Genomic DNA, 27,458 nt, shown 5'->3' with positions numbered 1-27,458 from the left:
GGTTCCCCCAAACTACTTTCTCTAGTGAGTGACGTTTCTTCTTTACTGCTTAGTGTCTTTTAGAAAAAGAGAAAAGCAACCCAGATGGGTTGCAGGGTGTGGAAAGCAGGTGACTTAGTGCAGAGGAGTGGTGCAGGACTGCATCTTTCAGATAAGGTGGTTTTAGCTACCAAGCGGTTTGTTTACCCACTGTTGTTTTTCACCCAGAAAGAGAGATGCAAGAGTAAAAGAGTTGGAGGTGATAGAAGTGAAAAAATTTTTTAAAAGTTGTTCTCCTTTGAAGTACACAGATACCTTCACCAGCACTAGTTAGGAATTAAAGGGCCCAGAGAGTTCCTGTGTCTGTGAACTGATGCTAATCTCTTCTTATAGGCAGATTTGGAAAGGAAGTCAAAATACTATCTTTGATCAGCTGCATATTTAAACGAACAATCTTCACCAAACTCAAGTTTCAAAGTTGCTCTGAAAATCTGGAAATGTAGCTGCTTAGCAGAGGTTGTCCAAAATGTATACAATTTATCAGGGAGCTATTGGGTTAGGGTATTTCCCCAAACAACTTTCAGGTTACAAACGAAAGCGAGATAATATTTTCTGATTCATCTTTATGCTTTTTAAAAGCCAGGTCACTTCGATTATGTCTTTTGTCTCCCATTATTATAGACATTCAGAACACCTTTTGTGAGGTTTTTGCACCTACATAAGAAATGAATACTCCACAGCACTCCATTTTGGACAGCCAGTGACCAATCATTTGAATGTGGGAGGGGATTTCTTAGGTGCCTTGACATATTCTTTCAGAGTAATGCATCTCTAAGGCTGACATAAAGGAAGCATTCTACTGGGCATGATAGCTCACGCCTGTAATTCAGCACTTTGGGAGGCCAAGGCAGGCAGATCCCTTGAGGCCAGAAGTTCAAGACCAGCCTGGGCAACATGGCAAAACCCTGTGTTTACTAAAAACACAAAAGTTAGCTGGGTGTGATGGTGCACACCTGTAGTCCCAGCTACTTGGGAAGCTGAGGCAGGAGAATCGCTTGAACCCGGGAGGTGGAGGTTGCAGTGAACCAAGATTGGACCACTGCACTCCAATGACAGAGTGAGACTCCATCAAAAAAAAATAAAAGAGAGAGAGAGAGAGGAAGAAAGAAAGAGAAAGAAAGAAAAAGAAAGAAAAAAAGAAAGAGAGAGAGAAAGAATGAAAGAATGAAAGAAAGAAAGAAAAAAAGAAAGAAAGAAAGAAGAGAAAGAGAGAAAGGAAGGAAGGAAGGAAGGAAGGGAGGGAATTCAATGTGAAAGTTGACACATTTGGCCATGAAGAGAGGACTGTCACACTCTGCTTCACAGAGAAAACCTGGCTGTGGCTTTGGGCATGCACAGCTCTGATAACATGTTTCAAGGAACCAGGAGAGGAAAGTGAGGGCAGTTTTTGTTTTGAGAACTAGAGAAGAGAGGGGGACAAAGAGATACCAGAAGCATCCCTTCTACAAAATCTGACCTCATCTCCTCTTGCACCACCTATTTTTACATTTGACGGAGTGGTTGGGTCTGCAGCTGGGAGGTGCAGCCAGATATTCTGGCTTAAAAAGACACATCTTCACCCTTGCTCCCTACCCAACCTTTTACACGTGGAAGATGTCTGGCACTGTGCTTGTCACACAGCAGATCATTTAGCATTGTGGTGACCTCCTATCTTCTATCCCTCTCTAACTGGAAGTCCTGTTTCTCTAGAACTGACTACCGTCGGCTCTTACTGCATTCAGCCAGTCATTCAGTTGGCTTTCCACTTATATTCGTCCCTTGGTATCTGCAGGGGATTGGCTCCAGGACCCCCAGAGATAACAAAATCTGACATTGCTCAAGTGCCTGATGTGAAATCGTGGAGTATTTGCATATCACCTCCATACATCTTCCCATATACTTTAAATCATCTCTAGATTGCTTATCATACCTAATAAATGTAAATGCTATGTAAATGGTTGTTATACTGCATTGGGTTTTAAATTTGTATTGCTTTTTATTTTTTCTGAATATTTTCAATGCACGGTTGGTTGAATCTGCAGATGTGAAACCTGCGGATATGGGGGGCCACCTGTATTAAGCACCTACAAAGTGCTAGGGACTGGAGAAGGCAGAGACACATCTCACCTCAAGAAAGGGGAGGTGGTCAAGTGAAGGCAGTGAGTGTACACACCTCTGAAGGAACTTGGCCTAGAAGTGACTCAGGGAGACCAAAGATTAAGCACTTGAGCTCTGAGAGGAAGGATCCAGAGTGAGGGAGGTGCAGGAGAGCTGTTTGGTTGGGCCCCCATGCCTGTTGTGTCACCTCTTCTGTCCCAGAGCCTGGAGACATTCTGAATAGTGGACATCTGCATCTTTGCTGATGATGTGATAATCTCCAAACCTCACTCCACCCTTGATTAAAATGGTCTTAGGAGACATATCTACTTTACCCTATAAGACTGTAAAGAGAACAAATGGGAGTGATGATGTTTCTGAGGCCCTTAAAGCACATTGTGTTTCAGTGCAGTGCTACTGTCAACCTGACTTTTGCTACAGTGACAAAACACTGTAGCATAGGATGTAGTGTGTCCTTCCCTGGAGATTTGCAGGGAAGAGTGATCACTGGTCAGCTCTTTGCTCTGGAGGAGGCAAAACAGGAAAGAATGGAGGTCTTGGTTGTGGACAGGTATTACAGGGGCTCTTTTGCTTTATTTTTCTGAATGCAAAATGCTTCCCACCTTGGGAAGATTGAATCAGTATATTTGGCCATTTAGAATTCTCATGTCAGGAAAATTTAGTCAGCAAATGATGGGTGACTGTCCTCTGGGTGTAATGTGGCAACATGCTATGAACAAAGACCCTTCTGTAACAATAGTGGAAAGGAACTAACACCCACTATTTCTACTCTTCACTAGTAACTCTCCCTCCTCCTCCCTCTTGCAACCCTTGTTTGTAGGTACTCGAAAAGATTCCATTCCACAAGTCCTACTCCCTGAGGAAGAGAAACTCATCATTGAAGAAACCAGAAGCAACGGCCAGACCATCATGGAAGAAAAGTGAGTAGAGCAGGCAAAACCTTGCCTAGTTTATCTTGGAGCTGGCAAGAAGGTCTGGTAGGACGGTAGGGCACATGGAGAGCCTGTGATGAGGGACAACCCCTCCTTATCTGGGAATGTGGCCTGCTTTGCTGAGCATGCATTTGGGAGACTTTAGAGGGCTGCCCACTAACAAAACGAAAGAGGAAGGAAAGGCAGAGGTGACAGAGCCCTCCAAAGCAGCTCCAGCTGGCAGCTACCCTTGTAGCCAGCTCCCCAGCCATTAAGCTGCTTCTGAGCACATGGGAACATCAGTGCCCTGGATGGGTTTAGGAAGTGATTGGGAATTCCAGCCACAGAACCGATTTCCCTGCCCAGACAGATGCCACTCACATGTTTTGAGTCAGAAGCTGTGCTTTCACATATTTGACATCATTTAAAATCCTACAGCAATCCGGTTAGATAAACATTACTCTCACCACTTTCACAGATAAAGAAATTGAGGTACAGGAAGTTCAGGGAAATTATGTCTCCGACTTACCTTTACACAGTAGTGTGGGTGACCTAATGGGGGAAAATCAGGTTAAGTACCTTCTGGCTCATAAAATTAACACAAAGTAGCCAAATAATTCATTTGTCTAAACTTGAGTCATTTCTGAAGTCAGGCCTAAATTTGCATGGGACAGCATATTTCAAGGTGCTTGGCACTGTCAATGCATTTTACATCTGCTGTGTGAAGTGATACAGCAAAATGGTTAAGTACTTGGGCTCAAGCGAAAAACAGTGTGGTTCAGCTCCCAATTCTGCTACTCATTAGCTGTGTGACCTGGGGCAAGTTGCTTCACCTCTCTGTGCCTCAGTTTCCTCATCTGTAAAATAAGGATGATGGTAATGCTTTCAGCGTTGTTGTGAGGTTAAATGAAGTAAGTATAAAGGCTAGCACTCAATAAATAATGATAGTTAATTCTTATTATAACTATATTCATTTTTACAACTTTGTGAGGTTTTCAGAAAATGTGCTATTATCCCCATTTTGCATGTAAAGAAACTAAGACGAAGGGAGGATGAGAAGGAAACTGGTTCCCGGAGAACAGAGGACTAGTAAGTGGCAGGATCAGAACCAAAACTTAGATCTCCAAAATCTTTGTCCAGGGAGAGACCCAGAGAGGAAAAGGCTATTATGCAACCCAGCCAGGGTGCTTCATCCTTTTTTGGGTAATATTTGACTGGGATATTCCAGAAAGAATGCCTCTGACTTTGTGTCATGTGCAGTGGAGAACTGAAAAGGGCAATGTCACAGCACAGATATTGTAGAATAGGCAGTCTTCTGATACCTCTCATTATGTGATAGGTGATGTTCATTCTTGCCCCAAAGCTAGATAAATCAAAACCTTATGATGGGAATTGAAAACATCGAACTCCTAAAAACAGAGAGCAGAATGGTGGTTTCTAGGGACTGAGGGGAAAGGGGAAATGGGGAGATGTTGGTCAAAGGGTACCAAATCTCAAGTATGCAGGATGAATAAGTTCTGGAGAACTAATGTACAGTATGTTGACTACAGTTGGCCCTCTGCTTGCATGGGCTCTGCATCTGTGGATTCAACCAACCCTAGATCAAAAAAAAAAAAAAAAATTCAGATAAAATGGATGGTTGCATCTGTATTGAACATGTACAGATTTTTTTCATACCTAATAAAGGTTTTCTTTTTCCATCTTTGTTGAGGAATAATTGACAATGGTGTTCAATGTGATGTCTTGATATATGTATGCACTGTGTTATACCATATTGTTTTTTCCTAAGTCATATGGTATAACAACTATTTACATGGCATTTACATTGTATTAGGTATGATAAGTAATCTAGATATGATTTAAAGTATGTGGGAGGATGTGCGTTGGTTATATGCAAATGCTATGCCATTTTATATTAAGGACTTGAGCATCTGTGGATTTTGGTATCCATGGGGGTCCTAGAACCAATACCCCATGGATACCGAGGGAGGGAAGACTGTATAGTTTACAATGCAGTATACTTGAAATTTGCTAAGAGTGTAGATTTTGAGTGTTTCTGCCACACACATACGAAAGGTAACTATGTAAGGAGATGGATATGTTAATTAGCTTGATTGTAGTAACCACTTCACAATGTATACATATATCAAGACATCACATTGTACACCTTTGTCAATTATCCCTCAACAAAGCTAGAAAAAGAAAAACTTAGTGATGGGCCCTAGTCTCTTGTGTTTTGTTCACCCAAGCTGGGAAGTGAGTAGAAAAGGAGGAGGGAAGTATAGAAAAAGTGTAATGACATTGCATTTGGCTAAGCATGTGTGGTGGTGGTTGTTCTTCCACCAAAATGAAGAAGATGGAAGCCATTTAGAGCAGTACCATTCCCAATCAGCTAGAAAGTTCACTGTTTTTCAGGATCTGTATTTTTATAAAGTGGCTTTTATTGTTTAGTATTTTAACAGTACCTCAGTGCAAGCCATTTGTCTCTGAATTTTATCTTTATGTTCTAGGAGCCTTGTTGATACTGTTTACGCCTTGAAGGACGAGGTCAAAGAACTGAAGCAGGTAATAAAATATAAAAGTCATTTTCTTGGGTAACAGAACCATTCTCTTTTCCTTGCCTCACACTGCCCATGCTTTCAGGGAAGGCCTAGGAGGAAGGTAGCAAGGGGGCATTTTTATTTTCCTTGTGTCATCAAGGTAGGTTTTGTTTGTTGATTTTATCATGTAGCCTTGAATTTAAATTTCTGAGGCTTGCCTGTATTTCCATGTAGTAGTTCACAATAGAGTCCCAAAGTTAGTTACAACGTTCCTGTTCTCTGACATCCATAAACAGACTTTAAGAAAAGACTAGTCATTCATCAGTGTGTAAGTGTAAAGAGAACCATTAATCATGGTTTGTGGGCTTTTCTGCCGATGTGGTCCAGCATCACTGCCGATATGGCTCAGTGATGCACACTGTCACACTGTGCCTTGTATGTGAGGACTGACTGTATCTGGTGACAGAGTGAAGGATGGATGGGAGGGGAGAGAGATCAGGGACTAGAAGACCACTTAGGAGGTTCTTACAAAACTCAGGGTGAGATCTGTCAGAGTCTTGAACTGAGGCAGGGCAATGAGGCTGGGGAGGAGGAAAATGAATGTAAAGGATGGCATATTGCAGAGTTTGAACCTATGGACAACGATAATGTGATTTTGAGATTAATATTACCCCCCTTCATGGGGATCAATAACCGTAGGAGGAGGAGAAGTGTGAGGTGTTGAGAGAGATACTGAGTTCACTTTAGGACCTGATTAGTTTAAGGTGACATATCTAGGTGGAAATACCAAGCTGCTGCCAGGTAATCTCAGGTACATGAGAGGATCACTTAAGCCCGGGAGTTTGAGGCTGCAGTGAGCCATGATTATGTCACTGCACTCCAGCCTGGCGATAGAGTGAGACCCCATCTCTCAAAATAACAATAATAATAAAAAGAAATACCAGGCTGGCAGTTGAGATTGTGGACCCGATTCTCAGGAGATGAGGTCAGTACCGGAGATATTTGGGAGTCCCCTTAATAGACACTTGGATTGAAAGAGAAGTGACACTAAGTGAAAAGCGAGTTAAATTAGAAGAGGATCAGGGCAGGGAAGAAGAATCCAAAAGGTTTCCCAGAGACAGGCAGGAGGATCGACAGGCTGGTTTGTCATAGATGCTGAGGGAGGGAAGGTTGAGGAAGGAAAGAGAGTCAGTGATGAAAGCTGCCCCGAGGATGAGCAGGAGGAGCCCTTGGAAGGGCCCCCCTCTGTTTCGTAATCAAGAAATCTTTCCCCATCGTAGGAAAATAAAAGAATGAAGCAATGCCTGGAAGAAGAATTGAAGTCAAGAAGGGACCTAGAAAAGCTGGTGCGGAGGCTTTTGAAGCAAACAGATGAGTGTATTCGAGCCGAGTCCAGTAGCAAGACCTCAATTCTTCCATAACCATCACTGTGCCACCGGGTGGAGTGTGCCTTCAGGGCATCTTGAAATGTCCCGCTGAATGATTTGACTCAGTTTGCTCACTTCTTTGGCTTTTGTTTTGTGTTTGAGTCTCATTCTCTCTCTCTCTCTCTCTCTCCCTCCCTTCCGCCCTCCCTCTCTCTTCTCTCTCTCTCCCTCTCTCCCCTCTGTGTGCGTGTGTGTGCGCACGTGTGCGCGCCTGGGCATTTGCTGTTGTTTGGTTATTGGTTGGCTGTTCATTTCTTTTTCAACAGGGGAAAAAGCAGGAGGTGGTGGTAGAAATGGCCCCAGAGTCTTTTCCATTCAGTGAGAAAGAGAAAGGGAACACAGGCCAGTTACTTCAAAGGTCTTCAGATTGCCTTCAGTTCACAGTGCCTCTGCAACAGCCATTGCCCTCAGGTCACATTCTTTGGGCTGGCTGCCCTTGCAAAGCAGCTGGCCAAGGCTTATTAAATGTGAACCCAACTTTTCCCCCAGTGCTTTCCTGTACCTGCAAGCCTCTTAGTACTTAATTTACTGAAGGCAGATATTCCAGACTATGGCTAGAGTAGGATGAAGGACAAACACATCTGCCCAGTGATCCAGCTGCCCTTCCTTAGACCATCACATGCCTCCCCTCAATCACAGATTTTAAAATTACTGCCCTATGTCGTCTCTAAGACCAGGAAAACTGTAGTACCCTTATTCCTTTTATGTCATGTAAACTGTAACTCACGGGGGCAGAAGCTCTGGTCACCCACACCAACATCAAATCCATCAGCAAATTCTACTGGACAATCCCCCCTTTCAGTAGCAGAGTTGACCGCCTTTTCCCATTGCATGATAGGTTTCTTTCCCTCATCTTCTGCCTAGTGTGTAAGTTTGCTATTTCCCCAGTGCTTTTAGCCAGCCGTACCAAGTGGTGTGTAAACTAGTATGTATGTGCTTTGCTTACTTTTAAAAAAATGTAGTTAGACTGTGAGCAGTTACTTTATGTATGTTGCATATTCAAACTGTGACCTTTTATCCTTCAAAACAATCTGTATTAAGGAGATATTGTGCCCTAGTAGACAGCTTTCATTCACTTTGTTACTCTCTCATATATGCTGTGAGAAGTTGTAATATTCATTGGCCTCTTTGGGTGGGACTCTAAGCAGTGTTTACAGAAATATGCTTCTGGTCCAATTTGTACATCCAGAACAAAAGGGCCCCTCTAATAGCTGTGTGCTGGATTATTTGGACTGATTAACTCAAGTTGCTCATTGAATCGCACCATCCACTTTATCCCAGAAACTAGAACTGTGAGAAACCGGGTTTAGAAGACAGTCACAGAACAGCACACATCCAAATTCAGCACCGTTGAAAGTTGGCCTAAGGCTCAGTGCCACTCACCCCTCTCTTCCCCAAAGACAAGAGAAATTTGGCCAGATGGGGAAGGTCACTGGAAAGTGAGGCCAAAGGGCTGATCAAAATTGCCTTTATAATAAATTTGATGGATGCCTATAAGTGAGGGTTTTGCAAATGTTTAAAAACCAAACTTGAAGCCAGGCATGGTGGCCTACACCTGTGGTCCCAGCTACTCAGGAGGCTGAGGTGGGAGGATCATTTGAGCCCAGGAGGTCAAGGCTGCAGTGAGCTGTGATGACACCACTGCATTCCAACCTGGGTAACAGAGAGACACCCCTGTCTCTGAAAAAGCAAAACTTGAAGTTTGAAACCCCCAGCTTGCGAGGAGCCCTTTTTATTTTTGGTACTGAGACTCTCAAGGTCCCATAGCTATGTGGTACAGGGCTATTGTCTGCTTGCTGCACAGCAGAAATTATACCATCCACAGGAAATGGACTATTCTTGCAGTCCAACATCAGCCAACCACACACAGCCGTGTTTGGAAGCTGAAGAGTAAAGAAATTTCTAGGAATGACTGTTGTTCTGTTTTTTAGCACAGCCATTTAGATATAACATCCTTCACTTAAAAATTAAAAACATCATCACTACTACCACCACCAATAACAACATCAACACAGATCTTCACATCTGCCCATTCTGTGGTTAGTCAATGGCTTGCAATAAATGTGCAAACTGCATCTGTAGGAAACATTTTTGTGATTATGAAATACTTTAGTTGATTGCTGAAAATATTGAAAGGTCTTCATTTTGTAGCGATGTGTACATATGCATGTTTTGGGGACTTGGCCCTTCTGATGAGGGGCCCTCGGTACTCTGAGTAACAAAGCTTGTGCAGAGTGGTAACCATGCTTACACACTAAACAATAATATAAAGGAAATGAAGCCATGTTAACCTGAGAGCAGTGTCGCCATAGTTGTGTTGTTTACAATACTCTATAAATGGGTTCCTGTTGCCCTGTAATTAAACTGCTGCCCGTAGAGGCCTTTCGGTTCCTTTTCTGTCCTGTCCCTTCTTAACACAAGCTCAAATTTTCTAACTTGTTTTTATTTTGAAAACTTTTAAAATGAACATTTTCAATACATAAAAATAAACAGTGCTTTATAAAAATAAGTCTTTTGCTTCTTTTTTTGCTAGCCGGTGTGCAGAAAGATTTCTTGTGCTGTGTCAGCTTCCTCTCTCATTTCCCTCATTAGCTAGTCTGCTCTCACCAAGCCCTCTAGCCAGTCTCAGCCTTTTTCACTCAGGGCAGATGACATTTGCTCCCAACTTTACAGAGATAATACATGGCCTGAGATAGAACCTTCCTTAACTTCTCTACCTCTCTTCTTCTGGCCCAAACCTATAAACCTATAAACTATATCCCTGCTCACCATCTGCTTTTCAATATTAGAGAAAAATATATTTTCCTGCTCAAGTTTATCCCTTGATATTTATTCCTGTCCTGATTCCTCTTTGAATTTGGCAGAATTTTGTCAGTCAGTGATAATCCTATATTTTGACCGCAGTTGGAATGCTGGTGTCAGCACTCAGGATGAAAATATTCGTTCCACTTAAAGATTGATGAGGTGGAAATTATCTGCTGCTCCACATGCATTCCTACCCCTTTTCTGTTTCTTTCCAAAAACATAAAGACTGAAAAATCCATTTCCCAGACTCCCTTCCAGCTAGGGTTCTGGATAAAATGTGGGTTCAGATACATGTTCACTTCTGCCAACAAAATTTGGAAGGCTTAAGTTGGGCAGAGGCTATCTTCTTGGGGTTTGGTGGCCAGCAGGCGATTCCAAAGATGTGTTTGTGGCTTTTGTACCCCACATTCCAGTGTGTCTATTTACAGCTTTGTGAGTGAGAGACTGTAGTGGTGGCAGCAGCCTCCTAACATGTGGATCACAACTGCAATGATATGACCTTGAAGCCATATGACCTTGAAGTCCAGTGGCAGCCTCCTGACTTCCCCCTACTTCCACTTCTGTAGCCCAGTGGTTTTGTAGACAACTAATTATCTTCCTGCATGAGATACCTTCAGTGGTTTATGATTCCTGCTCTGAGCCAATAGATAGAACATGGCACCTCATGTGTGCTAGGTACTGTACTAAGTGGTGTATACCATTAAGCTCATGTAAGCCTCACAACAACCTTATTAAGTATTTACTATTGTTATCTCCACTTACAAATGAACAGAGGCACAGAGATGTTGAGTAACATGATAGTACATGGTGGAACTGGGATTTGAAACCCTAGTCTGTCTTCCTGTCGGACTCATGCTGTCTCTAGCACATATCCTCCTGTGCACTTGGTTCATGCTAAGGTTCCTACCTCAGCCATCCACCTTTGTGAAGTCACCATTAAGTTTATAATTGACAATCCATGGGCTTTTTGATCCTCATCTTGATGTCTCTGCAGTATTTGACCCTTGCCTTCTTGATAAATCTCTCCTTCTTTGGTTTTCATGAGCCCATACTTTCTTGGCATTCATTCAGTCATCCCTCAGTCTCCTTTGCTGGACCTGCCTCATTTGGCTGTCCCCTGAACATTGCTGATCCTCTTTTCTTCGTCTCTTCCAATCTGTAGACTATTCCTGGACAACCTTGACTACCCCCATAACTTCATTTATCAATGTCCACAGTTTTCCATTCTGACATTTCTCCTAATCTCCAGACCCATGGATGCAGCTACCTTATAGATAACTCAGTGGAACTGCAGGAGTGGGGCAGGGAAAAATAACTACATATTTAGCTAGTTTTCCTGAAAGTTGCTGAATTGCTTGAAGAATGACTCAGAGGAGTGCGAAAGTGTGGTATGGAAGGGGGAAGTTTGTGTGCTGATGCCCCTTAGACTGGGAATCAATGGTCATCATCTTTTAAAGAAACATTCCTAAATATAGAACTTCGGCTGGGCACGGTGGCTCACGCCTGTAATTCCAGTACTTTGGGAGGCTGGGGTGGGTGGATTACGAGGTCAGGAGATCGAGGCCATTCTGGCCAACATGGTGAAACCCCATCTCTACTAAAATCCAAAAAAAAAAAAAAAAAAAAAAAAAAAAAAAAAATTAGCTGCGCGTGATGGCACGCACCTGTAGCCCCAGCTACTCAGGAGGCTGAGGCAGGGGAATCGCTTGAACCCAGGAGGCAGAGGTTGCAGTGAGCAGAGATCGTGCCATTGCACTCCAGCCTGGAGACAGAGTAAGAATCCGTCTAAGTATATATATATACACACACACACACGCACACACAAACACATATATATATACACACACACACACATACATCTTCTCAAACCTATCGAAAAATTTGGCAACTCCAAGCCCCCTGCGCTTAACATTTTTTGACAATAAAACTATACCACAAAAAAAGGGTCTTTGCTATCCACAGGTCTACTGTAATGTTTGCTTTTTCTTTCTTTCTGTCTTTTTTTGGTTTCACTTTGCTTCACATTGGGTGTGGTCTTTGATCTAGTACATGAGCAAGGGCTCTCATGTATACCTGGGTTGCCAGGCATTCTCCTTGGTCTCAGAGGTTTCAACCATTTAAGATGGTACCCTGTCCACTTGCACCACCGAATGCAGACAGGTGTGCTGGGGACCATGTAGAGACCCACCTTAGTGCTTCTTACATGGTGATCTTCTCTAGAGAACAGATTCTGCTGAGGACTTTCTGTGGACAATCTCACTGAATCTTTATAATTTTTTTTTTTTTTGAAATGAAGTCTTGCTCTGTCGCCCAGGCTGGAGTGCACTGGCGCCATCTCGGCTCACTGCAACCTCACTCTCCCGGGTACAAGTGATTCTCCTGCCTTAGCCTCCCACGTAGCTGAGATTACAGGCAAGTGCCACCATGCTGGGCTAATTTTTGTATTTTTAGTAGAGATAGGGTTTTGCTATTTTGGCCAGGCTAGTCTCGAACTCCCGACCGCAAGTGATCCACTTGCCTTGGCCTCCCAAAGTGCTGGGATTACAGGCGTGAGCCACCATGCCTGGACCAGCATGTCTTCTTTTTATTCCCACTTTACAGATGAAGACACTGAGGACTAGAGGAGGTGAAATGACTTGCCTGTACTTATAAAGCTGGTTAATAGTGGAGCCTAGATTAAGACTGTATCTGTCTGACTCCAGATTTAATTACTACACTACAATGAGCATTTCTGGTTTTGTTTTGTTTTGTTTTAATGGGGATATGGTTCACAGAGAAAAAGAACATAAAAATCATACTTAGTTCTATGTTTCTGTGTCTCAAAGTACTTCAGACTACTTTAAAAGTCTAAAGCAGTGCAGTTCCCAACACAGTGGCATTAGACCCTGTGAAAATAGTTGAATGTAGCACAGAATGTATTCCCTGCTGAAGCCCAAAAGTTTACATGTCATTTCCGTTTAAGTGGGGGCGCCCTGTTCTGACAGCTTGCTAGAGCACACTGTTTGCATTTTGTGGTCATTTGCTAATCATCAAGTAACAGAGGCAGTAATATTTTAGCCTTTGTTTATTTTCTCTTTACCTAGAAATAAAAATTATTGGGTATTTCAAACATTCCCACCCTCCCCCTTAGATAGAAGGCAGAAGTCACATGATTCTAAAAACGGAACTAAGTTAGATAATTTATGACCAGACTATTACAGGTAGATCAGAAATGTACTCGAGTCTTTTTCATTTATAGGAAAATGCTGAAATTGTTCAATTGAAGTTTGGGACAAACATATTATTTTGCAAATTATCATGAAATATATAATAAAAACATTATTTATTTTTAGCTACAGCATAATTCTCAGTTATTTTTTGCTCCATGAGTGCATTTTTATCATCTAGATATTTTTGACACAATAAGGATCCTTTCAGTGTTGCAAATTTTTACCTCAGCCAACACACGGTATTATTTCCTGGGCTATTGGGTTATAAGCAGCTGTATTTATTCATTCATTTACTCCTTCATGCACCAAATAAAGGGCCAATTCAATGCTGGGTCCTGTGGTAGACGCTGAATGTATCATGGTGAACGGGACAAGGTCTTGGTCCTCAAGAAGCTCACAGTGTAGTAGGGAAAACTTCAACCATGATAAGTGCTGTGAAGCACTTGCTAAGTGCAGGGTGCAGTGGGGGAGAGAAATGGGTCTTGCAAGAAGAGAAAACAGCATTCCAGGGCCCTAAGGTAGGAAAGCATTTGTAACCTTGCTTAGAGGAACTGAGGGCTAGAACTTAATAGACCGAGAGAGGTGGCAGCAGGAGATGAAATGGATTATTTTGGTCTTTATTACAAGATTCATAAGAAGCAGGGGACTGGCTGTGCTTGGAGAATGGATGGAAGGGAGCAAGAGTGGAGGCAGGGAATCTAGGAGGCTGTCGTACTATTCCAGAAGAGAGATGGTGATAGTTGGGACTAGGATAGCAGTAGTAGAGATAGAAAGAAGTAGATTAACTCAAGGACTACTTAAGAGATAGGGTTGATGAGTATAGGCTGGAGGGATTGAACATGGGGGTGATGAGAGTGAAGTCAAGCCAGTTTCTGACTTGAAAAACAGGGTAGATGAAGACACCATTCATTGGAATGTGAAACATTGAACACAGATCCCATTGTGCGGGGGGAAAAATTAAGAGTTCCGTTGGAATGTATTAGGTTTGAGGACTAGGTCCACCCTTTGGAGATGCAGGCAAATTCTAGGAGACAGTTGAGAACAAAAGGCTTGGCATTAGTGGCTCGAAGGTGCTGCTAAGTTCAAACCATGAACCCAGGGAGATAACCAACAGTGAGCATGTAGGACTTACCCAGTAAAGATGAACACTCCACTCTGAGTTTCTTACATGAAAAATTCCTCTATTAGAGGTGACAAGAAATGGCTCCATTGACTTCAGTGGAAGACTGGGGGACAAATACTTCCCCTCAGATTTTCCCAGCTCCATTTCCTCTTGCCTAAGTGGAACCACCTAGACAGCTATTAATAAGCTATGCCACTACTTCTCATTTAAGGAACCCCTCCAGCCTCACTTGGCTGTGATTAATTAAAAAAATGTTCTATCAATCTCCTGCAACTTTTTCAGAAGAAGCTGGAAATAAAGACCTAGATTGCTTTTCACTGAATAGGCTAGCACATCATCCATCAAAGGCTGTCACAGACTTCCAGAAACCGTGCTGCCACCAAGATATTTTATAATATAAGTAGCTTGAGAACAAAGTTTATGAAAACATCACAAAGGTTGGGGAAATTCCCTCCAAGTGCTTCCTCTTTTCCCAACCTGACTGGGAGCTTTAGATACTCAAACAACAACGATAATGTTAAGAGGTCTTTATTATCCAAAAAATAAATAACAAGATAATTACAAGTTCACTCTGGAAACAATGGAGACTGCAGGTAGATACAATAGATTTCCTTTAAATACAGTCATTTCGTGATGAGGAGTGGGCAGGCTCAGGGCTGCACTCCCTACTCCTCACCCCCATCTATAGTGGTAGAGATAGGGACAGGGTGGAAAGAAGAGAACTGACTAGCAACGGCCTGACTCTGTGTGTGTATGCGTGTGTGTGTGTGTGTGTGTGTGTGTGTGTGTGTGTGTGTGTGTGTGTTAGAGAGAAAGAAGGATTGAGAAGAGAGACTGGGGGAGAGAAGAGACTAACAGAGGGAGACAGAGAGATTGAGAAAGAGAGATTGGAAGAAAGAGGTTGAGAGAGAGAGAGAGAGAGAGAGAGAGAGACTGAAAGAGAGAGATGGACAGAGAGAGATGGAAAGAGAATGAATAAGAATGAATAACTGTCCGAGTGGGTGGCAGGGTGGGGTTTTTCGGTTCTCCGCTTTGTTAGACGTTCTAAATCTTGGCCTCCTCCAACAAGGCCACAGGAACCCAGAGTCAACCATAACTGAATGTGAGCTGAGGCTACCCATTTCCCTTCTGCATCTTCACTGATAAATCAAATGCATTATCCATGGAAAGACACTGCATGCAAAGAAACAAAACTGAACTTGCCAAATTATCTGCTGTTTACTCAGAATTCAACTTGTGCATAATGGCCTTGTCTTTTCATAGGACTCTCTGGATGTCTGCATCAGTGGGGTTGCTGCTTCAGATATATAAGCTCTTATGGGGCAGGGCCCGTTTTGGTTTCATGTGACCTGTAATTCACTTATTACAGTTCTACATGCCTTGGAGTGTATAATAAATAGCTCTCCATAAGGAGGATCCTAGGGTTATAAATAGGCAGTTAACAGGGGGTGGGCTTAACTGCTGTGCTGTATTATGAAGACTGCCAGCGTCAGCTCCACCACAGCCTGCAAGGTGACACTGTTCAGAGTTTGAGTAAGCCAAAGGACGTGAAGCCAGTGCCATGGCTCACTTGGCTTGGATCAGTCACATTGACAAACACCGAAGCACCTGGTTGCAATTCAAATACTCCTCCCAAGTGAATGGATTGTTGCCCGCAAGGTTTGGCGGAACTGTGGGTATTTGCAGCTCTGAGTAAGATTCTCTCGAATCTACCGGGGGACTTTAGGCAGAGGCTGGCTATAAATGGAGCTTGACTCGAAGCTTCCCGATTGGAACAGAAGGTGACTTGGGCATAGATATAATAGAGTCCTTGTCTTTTAACGGTCAGCTGTTTCCCATTTTCCAGGGTTACCAAGTTGTTGCTCATGGTGTAGTATCCTTTTTCAGCCCACTGTAGTACTGTTACAAAGAGAGGGAAAGTTTGTGGTGAGGTGAAGCAGAGCATGGTTCACATTCTGACAAAAAATATAGTTTAATGTTAGATACTGGCTTTGTATAGGAATGGATTCTCAAGGCCCCTTCCATGGGCTTCAGAGTCAGACAGAGCTATATTCCAATCCAGGCTCTATTTAAGCTTGGGCAAGTCTCTAAATCTCCCTGAGTTTCAGTTCCTCATTTGCAACACTGGGCTCATATTGGAGCATATTTCAGAGACTTGTGAAGATTAAATAAAGTAAGAGATCACAGTGAGTTTCTTTCTCTTGTTAGAGTTCTTATAGCCAATTTGCCTTGAACTTAAGAAGGCACACATGATTTCGAAATTTGACATAATAAATTATACATACCAAGTTACTCAGACCAAATTTTTACTAATATTACCATGAATACCTTACTTGCCTTGAATTTTACAAAGTCAAAGAGTTGTCAGTCTACCTAGCTCAGCCTCAGCACAGAGAAAAGACCCCATTTCTTCCTACCTGATCATGCTGTTGCAAACCTGATCTGCCTCCCCCAGCAAGAACTAAAATTAGGCAAGGAAGTATGAAAATAAACTGTGTGCTCATTTCACGGTATGTTTTGATCTCCCATTGTAGTGGGTGCCACCAACTTGAAAGTACCAGTATTCTTGTGGCTAAGCCAGAGTACCCACCAACAGTGTGCCATTTTCTCGGCTGAGATGTTGAGTGGGTTCAAAGTAGTGTGTGCACCCGGCTTCAAATCTCAGCTCCCACAGAAAGCTAGACTGACTGATGGGGGTGAGGGGTGAGGAAAAGTGAAAGTACTGATGTGTTTGCTTCCTTGAGCTTTAAAAAAAATAATTCATATTCGATAGCCTTAGGTCTATCAGGGCACAAAATCCCACCTGCTAAGACTCACCCTTTACTAATAGGGAGACATCCTGAAATGCCTGACAGATCTGGGCCCTCCAGACCACTCCAGAAACAATGCTTCATTAGAATGTTTGCCCTTTTGAACCATTTTATTGAGGAAAAAAGGGCAGGTTCTCAATATTTTAGTTCAGTAAGTTTACTTTGGTACGTCCTTACCTAATTTTAGTACTTGCCATGGGATGTAGGGCAAGATTTTAGCAGCATGGCTAGGTAGGAAGAAGAGGTCTGGGACTGGGGTGAGGGTGGAATGTTACTGTCTTCCCACCTGATCCTCTGGAAATCTATTGTGATGCAGACTGTAAGATATTGTAGGACTGATGTCCATTATGAGCCTTTTGGGAGAATCTGAGCTCTATGACATATATCCAAGAGCAAGGGTTTAGATACAGGTGAAAAAAGACCAGTGGGAAGCTATTCTTCTAGGAGATTGCTCTGTTGTTGTCATCTGATCCAGAAGAGAGAAGGGGTACTTGACAAAATTATTAAATATTGTGTAACTAACTGGTATTAATGAGGGGCTTTATGTCACTCTTTTGACATCTAAGCCATGGTGAAGTAAACTAAGTAGTGTCACCTTACAGCACTTGACAGCATCACTTTCAGCCATATTAGCTGATTTGATGCTCAAAGTCACCCTGTAAAGTAGGTGAAGTAGAAAACTGCCACATAGGTAAAGGGTCTTGCTCAAGGTCACCCAGCAAGCGGTGGTCATGGTCCTTGAATCCCAGCATTCCAAAACTCCCTATTCAGTGCTCTTACTTTGGTACCATGATCCATGATAATGATAACTGTCCATGTGTTACACTTACTGAGAAGCCCAAGCCACTTCAGAGATGAAGTGGTGTCTTTTCTGTCTCTCTGTCTCTCTTTCTCTCTCTGTCACACACATACACACACGCACACACACACATGCACTGTTTAGAACTCCATTCTGGAGTACTCTGTTGAATTTTTGAAAGACTCCTCTGATGCTCTTGCCTTTATGTTGATGGGGGACTTTATGTTAGTGTGCATGTTTCCATCCATTTATCAGATATGACATATTCTCCGGCACCAGTTATTGCAAGGTGAACATTTGGGAAAAAATATCTAAAGGCTAGAATGGAGGCAGAACGTATGTGGAAATAAAATCGTTCAGAGTTGAAAAGATCACAATATGTCGTCTGTTGTTACTTCATTGGAAAATCTAACGTCTTGGGACCTATTGATCTTTACAGAATGATTTTACCTTTAATTTCCCTGAGGTTGGCCTCAGTGAGGCTGAGCTTAATCATACAGGGATTGACAGATGGCAGGAAATACCCCACGAGGCCCATTTCCACACAGTGAAGAGGGGTTAGGAGGAGGGATGCTCCCAGTCAGGAGGTCACTACCTGCCATTTCTTCTATGTTGTCAGAATAATGGTCCCTCCACCCAGTAATTCATCATTTAGAATCAGCCACTGAACAAGAACATAATGAGAACATCGAGATTGCATTCCACCTCCTTTTGTCCCTCTAAGTCCCATCTGTGCATTTGAACTCACTTTGAAGACAAAGAAAGGAACAGGAGAAGTGTAGGGGTAGGTTTGTAAATTGGGTCCCAGGAGAAAAGAGGAGTTTAACCATTAGGTAACATGACTTCGGCATCCCAGCCTTTCCCCGTGGGTGGCTACCACTCAGATGCTGTGTGACTTACCAGATGTTGTTTTACTACTGGCCTCACTTATGACATGTGCCGCAATTTGAGGATTCTGATCACCTGAAATGAAACCAAAAACAAACTGTCGGGCTAAAATAATGCAAAAACTGCCCACAAAACTATTCGGTCCAGTTGTGTAATAGAGACTGTGCAAAAATAGATTATGTAAAAGGAAAGATAAAATGATCTGAAATCTCTCCCACTGAAGGAAAAGTTGGTTTCTAATATCTGAGTAATTGAATTGGCTGTTTCCATTGATCTCATTCTCCTAATAGTTGATCAATACTCGATTCCATTTTGCATAGATTGACACAGGCTAAAAACGCTGGTCTTCATCAAACATACCGTGAATGTTGCTTTTAGGAACAATTCCATACACTGGGGATTTTAGTGGGCTCCAAAGTCTGTACGCTTAGTAAGATTCTTATGGTTTCTGATTTGGTCAGGCAACTGGCCAAGCTATTGAATCTATCTTTAATTATTTCTTGCGTTAAAGCCCTGCTCCCTAATGAGATGTCCCAATCTTCTAAGGGCAGAGGCTGTGTGGAAGTTTCTTTTTGTCCAGTATGAGCTTGATATTGGGCACTTTGTAAGTGCCCTATAAATGTTGAATTAAATTGCATGACTTAAATGGCAAGTTTGGTTAATGTTATAATTTTCCTGAAGACTTCTAGACAGCATCTGCATAAACTGTTTCCTCAGATTTCTCTGTAATTAACAGACAGCATGGTACTATTACTCAACATATCTTGCAGTCATTCTGAAGATAAAACCTTCATGGAAGTCAGATGGCCATTTAGTATCCAGAACAACAGTTAAGGCAAGTTCTGAGTACTCTCTTTGCCTCAGAAAATAGTATCTCTATCTCTGTGTGTATGTATGTTTTTGTGTGTATTAAGTTTGCAGAAGCCATAACATCATGTTCACCCACTTTGTGATATAATATTCCCTCTAACAACACCCGCTCTTTCCCATAATCTGCTGCTGAAGTTACTTCAGGCATTATTGTATTGGTTGGCGGTACCAAATTCTAAAAGAACAGGAAAAAGTTAGTGTGTCCAAGAAAAGGAGGTGTGTGGCAGAGGGAAGGGCCTGGAAAGGGTCATAGGCGAAAGAGTGGAAGACATCAGGGATCTTTAGTCTGGAGAAGAAAAAGCTCAATCAAGGCTTAGTGGCCATGATTGCTGTCTTCCATATCTGGATGGCTGCTGGGTAGAAGAGCAATTATACTTTGTTTACTATGGCCTCAAAGAGCAGAACTGGGACCAGTGAGTGGAGATTATAGGAACAAAGTTTGACTTGAAGAGGAAAGACTTCTCTCGAGTAGTATAGTAATCTTAGTATTATTAGAGCCATTCAAAGATGGATCAGGCTGCCTTATGAGGTGGAAGGTGCCTCATTCCTAGACATGTTTGATCAGAGGCTGGATGGTCAGTGCTATTGTGAAGGAGATTTTTGTTGTGGGGATGGTGCTGGATTTGAGAACCGTCAAGGTCTCTTCCAACCCTGAGATGTTCAGGATGCTCTGACTTTAAGAACAGGGCAAATAATAGAACACTGTGACATTGTCACTCCTTGATCCCAGGGGCTCCACCGGCCACTGTGCCCCATGAAAAACTGTTATCAGTGAGTGATGAATGCCACTGTTACCAAATGATGACTTTCCTGTCTTCTCATTCCACTGTAGGTGGTACCAGGCTATATGGTTGCTTCTATTAAGGTACTGAACATAATGGGATTTCTTCAGATTTGGTATCATTGGCATTAAAGGAACACATCCTTTTTTCATAAATATATATGTACAAAGTCTTTCCAAATCACAGGGACCAGAGAAGGTGTCAATTTGACAATTGTGTTCCTGTTTTATTTCCAGGGCTAAAAGTTCCCTGATGCAACAACACTGGGTTGTTCAATATAATCAGCCTAAAGCTTCCTTTTAGTTTTTAGGCATTCATAGAAATTAGTAAATAGCAAACCTACCTTTTTGCATTTCAAAGCTGTTTTCTTTCTTCTTCTCCTCTTTGTTTAGCATTATATCCTAAAATAAGAATCATTGCAAGAGGTCATTTTGACAGGGGTTCTGCTGTGGGGTTTTAAAGTTATCATTTGTGTTGCATCTGTCATTACTCTGTTGTCTGTTTCTGGTGAGGATTATAATATACACTCAGATCCTGTCATTAATTCCATCATGCCAATTGGGAGTCCATGGATCTGACAGACGAGCCGACAACCCAGAAAGCCAGGGAAGAATCTGGAAGTAAAATCCAGGCCTTATTATCTCCATTCCAGTGTTCTCTCCAGACCAGAGGTTGTGATCCTGACCCTTCCTATGACCCCAACCTCCTTGGCTTTGACAGATATTGACAAATAGTGTTGAATGGGGAGATGATTCTACCCTGGGAACTGGCGTATGGAATGTTATTAAACATAAAGCATGGTGTGTATCTATTAGAATAAGTTTGGTCTGAAATCCTGTAGGAAAAGATAATAGTAAGTTTGACCTTGGGAGAGAAATGCCAGACTACGAAAAGATCCTCAGACATTTTTAATTTTTCTATCCCTTTCAATGGGCTGAAGAGATTCTCTTGTTGATAGTTGAACTGTATTTATTTAGAATAATCAGCATTTAGGAAACACAGGTCATCTCCCAATGGTGCTGATGTTCAAAGGCAAATGCAACACTTCTTAAAAGGTTTCTTTTCACTTATAAACTGAAGGAAGCCTAGAGGTATTTAAAGAAGCTAACAAGAACTTCCATCAACACAGGTTGGAAGATAATAAAGGCTATTGCTGCCACTTTAAAGAGACTGAGCAAAAGGCCTGGAGGGCTTAACTGGTCAGTATGAGGTCACCCAAAGAAGCTGAGGTTTAAACCAAGGATGGAAACTGTGAGATGACATTCATAGGCTGGGCTTAGCTTATTCCATCTGTCTATCCTCTGAACACAAGGGAAGAAGACAGTAGTATTTTCACATCTTATGAAATCACAGTCCTGTGCTCCTTCCCACTCCTGGAATCTGTTGTCTACAGGATCTTTCCTTTTCTTTCCTCCCCTAGAAGGAATTTGTGTTGTCACTGTTGAGTGCTGGCTGTAGGCTCAGCTCAGTTGCCAGATTTAAGGGTGTAGTTCACAGAGCCTCCAGGGGAACCGGAGCCTCAGAACGCTCACATGGGCCCCAGAGCTTCAACTTTCCATTTGAGCTGAAGCGCAGCGCTATGAAGATGTGGTGACAGGAAAATGTTTGTGAGATCACAAGTAAACAAATGACTATTTAGTGTCTTTTCAAAAAGTAGAGTGTGGTGATCAAGGTTGAGATACTTTTAGGCTAAGTTGTTGCATTGGTGTTGAAGCCTGGCCAAGATGAAAACATGAAGTCAGCAAAGCTTGTGTTTCATGAACCCAGCCTAGCCTTTCTGTGAACTTCCCCCAGCCACACTCCCTAGAGCCTTTTTTTCTTACTTCACTCCCCACCTCAACTGAAATACTTTTTAAAGTGGACTTTCAGAAAATCCAGAATGAGTTATTTCTCTCTTAGTGGGAGTTCCACGTGGCAGGTATGGACAGGTTGCCCTTTAACTTGATATATGCTTTGACTCTCTCAAAGGCATCACAGGCATTGGTGGGCAAATAATCCTGGAACTGAATATTCTAGCAGAGGTGGGGTGGGTTGTAAGTTTTAATATGAAATTATACTACTCAAAATAGTACCTCTGCTTACCCTCACTTGAGCCCGGAATACCGTCTTTTCCCCAAAATAACAGATTGGTGCTACCTGCCTCCAGAGATAATGAGTTCCTTGTCATTAGAGATGTTCAAACAGAGATTGGATGACCACTTAGTCAGGAGGTGGAGAGAAGCCTGAAGTTGTGGATTGAGAATTGGATCTGATGACTTCTAAGACCTCATCAAGCCCTAGGATGATTCAAAGACCCCAAATTCAAACTTTAGGTTGCTTAGGTGCGGCCAGATTGTGGCCCGGAAAGAAAGCCTGCTAACATTAGCTGAGAAAATATGAATCCAACCTGGAGTTATTCTATAACTGGCCTATTGAGTTTTTTCAAAATCTAAAATATTGTTTTAGAGTGAGCAATTTGGGGGAAAGTGTATTGGAAAGGGAATCCATCATTTGGGGAGGATTGAGTAGCTGGAGGACTTTGTATCTACTCATTGTGCATAATCTTAGGTATAGGTGGTGTTGACTAGGGTTCCACACCTGCTGCAGTAGAGACAAGGGGCCTCCTTAGTTGTGTGTAAGGAGGAGATTCCTGGGGCCCTGGCTGACATGCCTGAGAAGATCTGCCTTTTAAGAATATGAAACATTGGAGCTGTCACTTTTTTCATACAAGCATAAGCAGGGAGGCCAAACTGACTGTTTTCCTTACTCCTATCCTTGGTAGCTGATTTTGGGAGCTTTACATACATATCCAACCCGAAATATTGACGTGAGGAATTGACAATTCACCCGTAAAAGTCTCTGTAAGAAACGAGGGGGACTGACAAGCCACTCTCACTGCCATTGGAGGGAACTGAAGGCTTATCACATAATTATAGAATGTCAGAGCTAGTAGTGCCCTTACAGATAATCTGTCTTCTCATGTTATAGATGACAAAACTGAGGCCCAGAAAGGTGAAGTTATTTACTCAAAGTCACACAGCCAAGCACATTCAGTCTGTTATTTGGATTATTAACCATTGTTTTGAAAGTGCCTTTATTCACATTTAATCTCATAACACCTTCCAATACTCTGTAATACTGGCCCAAATCCTCGAAGAACCGAAGAAACTCAAATCGTTTTCCTAGCTGGCCAGTCTTGCAAAGAAAGGGTTTAGGAGTTTCATCTACAGCCTAGATTAGTGTAAAGAACCTGAAGGCGAGCAGTGGATTTGAGCTGCATTCTGATCTCCGTAGGTGACTCAGGAATAAGCTGTTAGAGTCTTCACTAATGAATTAAAATGACACCTCGGTAACAGTACAGGAGGGCAGGAATAAGATCAGAAATAAGATCTTAAACATTTCACACCTGCATTAAATTACACATAATCTATATGTGAGAACTAACTCCTGTTGGTTTACCCAGATACCCACCCATCTGGCCCAGAACTGTCGTCAATGTGAAGTGCTGCCTCCTAGAAATGACCCCTAAGTGAGCCGAGGCCCAAGGGTATTTGACTCAGTGTTCTGAGAGGGACATAGGCAGAAAGAACTCTTGATGTTCTGCCTCAGGAGAAAGAGCCTCTAGACCCCATGTCTGTGACGATGGAATTAATGTAAAGGTTGTAAAAATTCTTGTTTTAGGTATCTGTTATAAGCCACAGTCACTGCAGTGACTTCATGCTGGCTACCAGCCTGGTGGGCTAAAAGGCTTTGAACCCTCTGTGCCTCTGGTCATGACCAGTCATAGAGTGGGTGGGCTTCATGAGCAAGTGATATTATATAGAACCTGGTTTGAGCGGCACTGAGAATGTCTATTATTTACTCCCCGCACCTCTCTCCCCAGTAAAAGGGAAAGATCTTACTGTCAGGACATCTAAAATTCCATCATCAGAGAAGCACCACAGACTGTTACCAGTCTTCAGGAGTCCCTTCACTTGTGGCCTGCTGCCACGGCAGCTGTCGATGGCTATTGCTTCCCTAGGAAATGGGGATCAGACCATGGGTCCCCAGTGAGAGAGCATCAAGGTTTAGATGGGGAGACACAGAAATGCAAAAACCAAGCTTGGTGGACTTTATCATTTTGCCTAGTGGTAGCTGCATATGTAAGCTCACAAATATGTTTGACTGTGCCTCTAAGGGTGTGTTTTCCCCAGAGAGTGTCTTTTTTTTTTTTTTTTTTAACACACACACACACCCATGTATGAGTGTATATATGCATGTTTGTGTGTGCGTGTGTCTGTGTCTGTAACCAATCTTTAAACATTGGCATTGTCAGTTTCCCAATTTAGAAAATGTAGTAGAACATTTCAATGACACTTTTACCAGCAACTAAGCTCCTTACCTTCACGAAGCCTTCAAACTGGCTTTTAATCTCCTCACAGTTCAGTAAGGATAAGGATCTTTCTCCTGTGTTGCATCTCTGTATCGTTTTCATGAATACAAAATCTTCATGAAGATTCCTTTCATCTTCTATCTATTTTGAAATAACAAGGATATGATAAATGTCATTCAGAAGGAGAATACAGCTAATGATATCTGTCTCTACATTCATTTCCATGGCATCAACAAGAGGAGGACTTTCAGGCATAAATGGGGAATAATAAGTTATTATATTGGCTGATTGCTATTTTGTATTTGCAGTTTAAAAATCTATAAAAGCCAGCAATTAAGATGTCATGTTATCAGAAACTCCAGGTAGAAATCAGAGCTATTCTACTAAATGTTCATTACAAAATGCGTATTTTTTCAACATACTATAGCAGCAATATTCTGTAATTGTCACATTTCTCATTGCTTCAGTAATGATTGGTCATTATAAACATCAGCCTAGAAAATAGTTTTCTGCAGAGCTAATTTGCCCACTTCATTTTAGTGTTTGTGATGCAGTGCTTTATAAAAAGAAGTTAATTTGCAATGTGTCAGTTAATGAGTTCTAATTACATCTCTCTCCCTTTTAACTTTAGTATTTGTAGAAAACATTTGCATTTTTAAAGAAATCATCTTTTATCCTCAAAGTAACAAGATATTTTATTTTCCAATGTCTTAGAATAATTAAGTGTATAGAATTCACTTGCACTATCAACTAATTTTGCACCATTTTCTTGCTTTAAGAGTAGATTTTTTTAGATTCAAAACAAGATTCAGTTAGCTGGCAGCTTTTGCTGTCATTAAGAGCACATATAAATAATATGGTAAATATCAGTCCACCGAGGTCACTATTGAAGCTAGGTCTATGTCCAGACATTTGACTGACAGAGCACATCAGGCCAAACACAAATAACCAACCAGACCAGAAGCCCCCTCTTTTTTCAGCAGTGAAACCTAAAATTTGGATAACCCAGTGGATGACTTCAGCCCTCACTATCTCACTTTATCCTGATGGAAAAATCTCGTGACATTAATTCTAGGTCCAGATCCTAACAGAGGACACTCAAGTATCCCTGATAAAGTGCAATCATCCAGATGCTTTCTAGCCACAGTTCCTGCATCCAGAATTTTAGGAACAGCCAGAAAACTAATCAACTTTCTGCTTTACATCTATGATTGGTGTTTTGTCAACACCAGCCAATTATACTCCTCAGTGGAAGTGAAAAAATTCATGAAAACAAAATAAATCCTGATGGTTTTCTTTTCCTAAGAATGCAAAACAGCCTACTAAGTTACTCTGCTCTTTTGTTCCTGCAAGTCTAACCATTTAAAAATGTAAAACATCTCAGAGGGAAACTGAGCATCTTGCAACTACAATCAGTGTTTGCGAAGAATTACACAGAGAATGCTACTTTTACTAAAAGACTGCAAATTCTGGGACTTATCCATGTCTGTTAATCCGAAGCACTATGAAATTTTAGATCAAATTGACACTCTTCTTGCCTAGCTGGAAATTTAAAAGAAAAAAGTTGTCTCCATAAAATAATAGCTTACTTTTCAAGCAGAACTTTAGCAAATAATTATAGCTAGTGCGTACATAGTGCTTACTATGTATCAGACCCCCTTCTAAGCTCTTTACAAGGCTAAACTCACTTGATCTATGAAATGGACACCAATGCCATCCCCATTTCTCAGATATGGAAACTGAGGCACTTGCCCCAGGATAACAGAGATGGCATGGGCAGAGCCAAGATTTGAGCCCAGGCAGTCTGACTCCAGATCCCAAGATCCTAACCAGAGACAAGAATATGAGGCTTCATCGCTAGGCAACAAACATTATGCCACAAGACCATTCTTCTATTTGGTTTCTACCATCATCCATCATTTGGGTAGAACCAACCTATGAATTAGTAAGGACCCCAGATTTAGTTAATAAAGGCTTGTGGTTCATCTTACCTTGTCCAACCTTCTATGAAGATACACAGCAAAAAGTGCTGACCCAATCATCTGGGTGATAAGAAAAATAGTAAGTAAATACATAAAAATTTTCATTCTGACGGGCAGTCCAGTGGCCGCAGATCGGGGAGAAGGTTGGTTGTATGTTTCGATCATGCTGTGTTAAAGTTGAAATGGTATCTTCTGGCAGAGAAGGTGGCAGAGGCAGCATGAGAAGACTGTCAAAGTGGCCACCTTACTCAGGATTAGTTAAGAGCGCACAATCGTTGCAGCCCACACTTCCTGGAAAATGTGCTTCGTAGTCTTCTCTCCCAGCAAAAATGTTACGTAAAGGTTTTTTTTTTTTTTTTTTTTTTTAAATTATACCCATATCATTCACTTCCAGCCTTTCCTTTTTGTTAGTAAAGAAGAAACAAGTTTCTTCTTCCATATATTCATTCTTGCCTTGAAATGTCATAGACTTCTTAACAGACAATGGCAGTATTTTCCTATCACTGTCTAACTTTTTGGGTTCACCAGTTTCAAGGAAAGTGACAAATTCATCCACCAGCAATAGACTTATTTCAATTTCAATCTTACTAATATCAAGCGGGAACCTGGTATATGGGGAAAGAAACACATGTCAACAAAAGTTTGGATTGATTTTATGACTGGTGTCCCATCAACTAATTGCTTCTCAAAACTTTACTTCTTTAATCGCTAAACTCAATGAAAGCCTGGCAGGTTTTCAGGTCAAGTCTACATGGCATAAGGCAAAAAAAGGATGCTGATGGTTATTAAATAAAATGTAGCTGGAAAGATAATGCAAGAAAAATA

At 41.8% G+C, this 27,458-nt stretch overlaps 2 protein-coding genes across 14 annotated transcripts in view; one reads left to right on the top strand and one right to left on the bottom strand.

Moving 5' to 3' along the window:
- Nucleotides 1-9,520, top strand: part of ARHGEF6 (Rac/Cdc42 guanine nucleotide exchange factor 6) — a 120,077-nt gene extending 110,557 nt beyond the window's left edge. For all 13 annotated transcript variants that reach the window (XM_015444052.4, XM_045384101.3, XM_005594706.5 and 10 more), the window contains 3 exons: nucleotides 2,957-3,056; nucleotides 5,558-5,612; nucleotides 6,868-9,520. In XM_015444052.4, coding sequence (XP_015299538.2) covers nucleotides 2,957-3,056; nucleotides 5,558-5,612; nucleotides 6,868-7,008 — 296 coding nt within the window. In that variant the 3' untranslated portion in view covers nucleotides 7,009-9,520. The remainder of the gene's footprint in view (nucleotides 1-2,956; nucleotides 3,057-5,557; nucleotides 5,613-6,867) is intronic.
- Nucleotides 9,521-14,663: 5,143 nt separating this feature from the next.
- On the bottom strand, nucleotides 14,664-26,865 carry CD40LG (CD40 ligand). The gene is made up of 5 exons (XM_005594705.4): nucleotides 26,643-26,865; nucleotides 24,661-24,792; nucleotides 20,644-20,701; nucleotides 18,661-18,723; nucleotides 14,664-16,050 (listed from the first exon to the last, which is right to left on the bottom strand). The coding sequence occupies exons 1-5, from the start codon at nucleotides 26,796-26,798 to the stop codon at nucleotides 15,674-15,676; spliced, it is 786 nt and encodes a 261-aa protein (XP_005594762.2). The 5' UTR covers nucleotides 26,799-26,865; the 3' UTR covers nucleotides 14,664-15,673.
- Nucleotides 26,866-27,458: the final 593 nt, after the last annotated feature.

Source organism: Macaca fascicularis, chromosome X (genome assembly GCF_037993035.2).
Source record: "Macaca fascicularis isolate 582-1 chromosome X, T2T-MFA8v1.1".
Taxonomy (NCBI): domain Eukaryota; kingdom Metazoa; phylum Chordata; class Mammalia; order Primates; family Cercopithecidae; genus Macaca; species Macaca fascicularis.
Note: the sequence above shows the minus strand (reverse complement) of the source record. Positions and strands in the feature narration are given on the sequence as shown.

Excerpts from the sequence above, each read along its gene's own strand:
- CD40LG (XM_005594705.4), bottom strand. The coding sequence starts at position 26,798 with ATGATCGAAACATACAACCAACCTTCTCCCCGATCTGCGGCCACTGGA. Across the intron at positions 24,793-26,642 it reads TTCATAGAAGGTTGGACAAG|ATAGAAGATGAAAGGAATCT; the intron begins GTAAGATGAACC and ends ATTTCAAAATAG. Across the intron at positions 18,724-20,643 it reads CAGCTTTGAAATGCAAAAAG|GTGATCAGAATCCTCAAATT; the intron begins GTAGGTTTGCTA and ends GTTTCATTTCAG.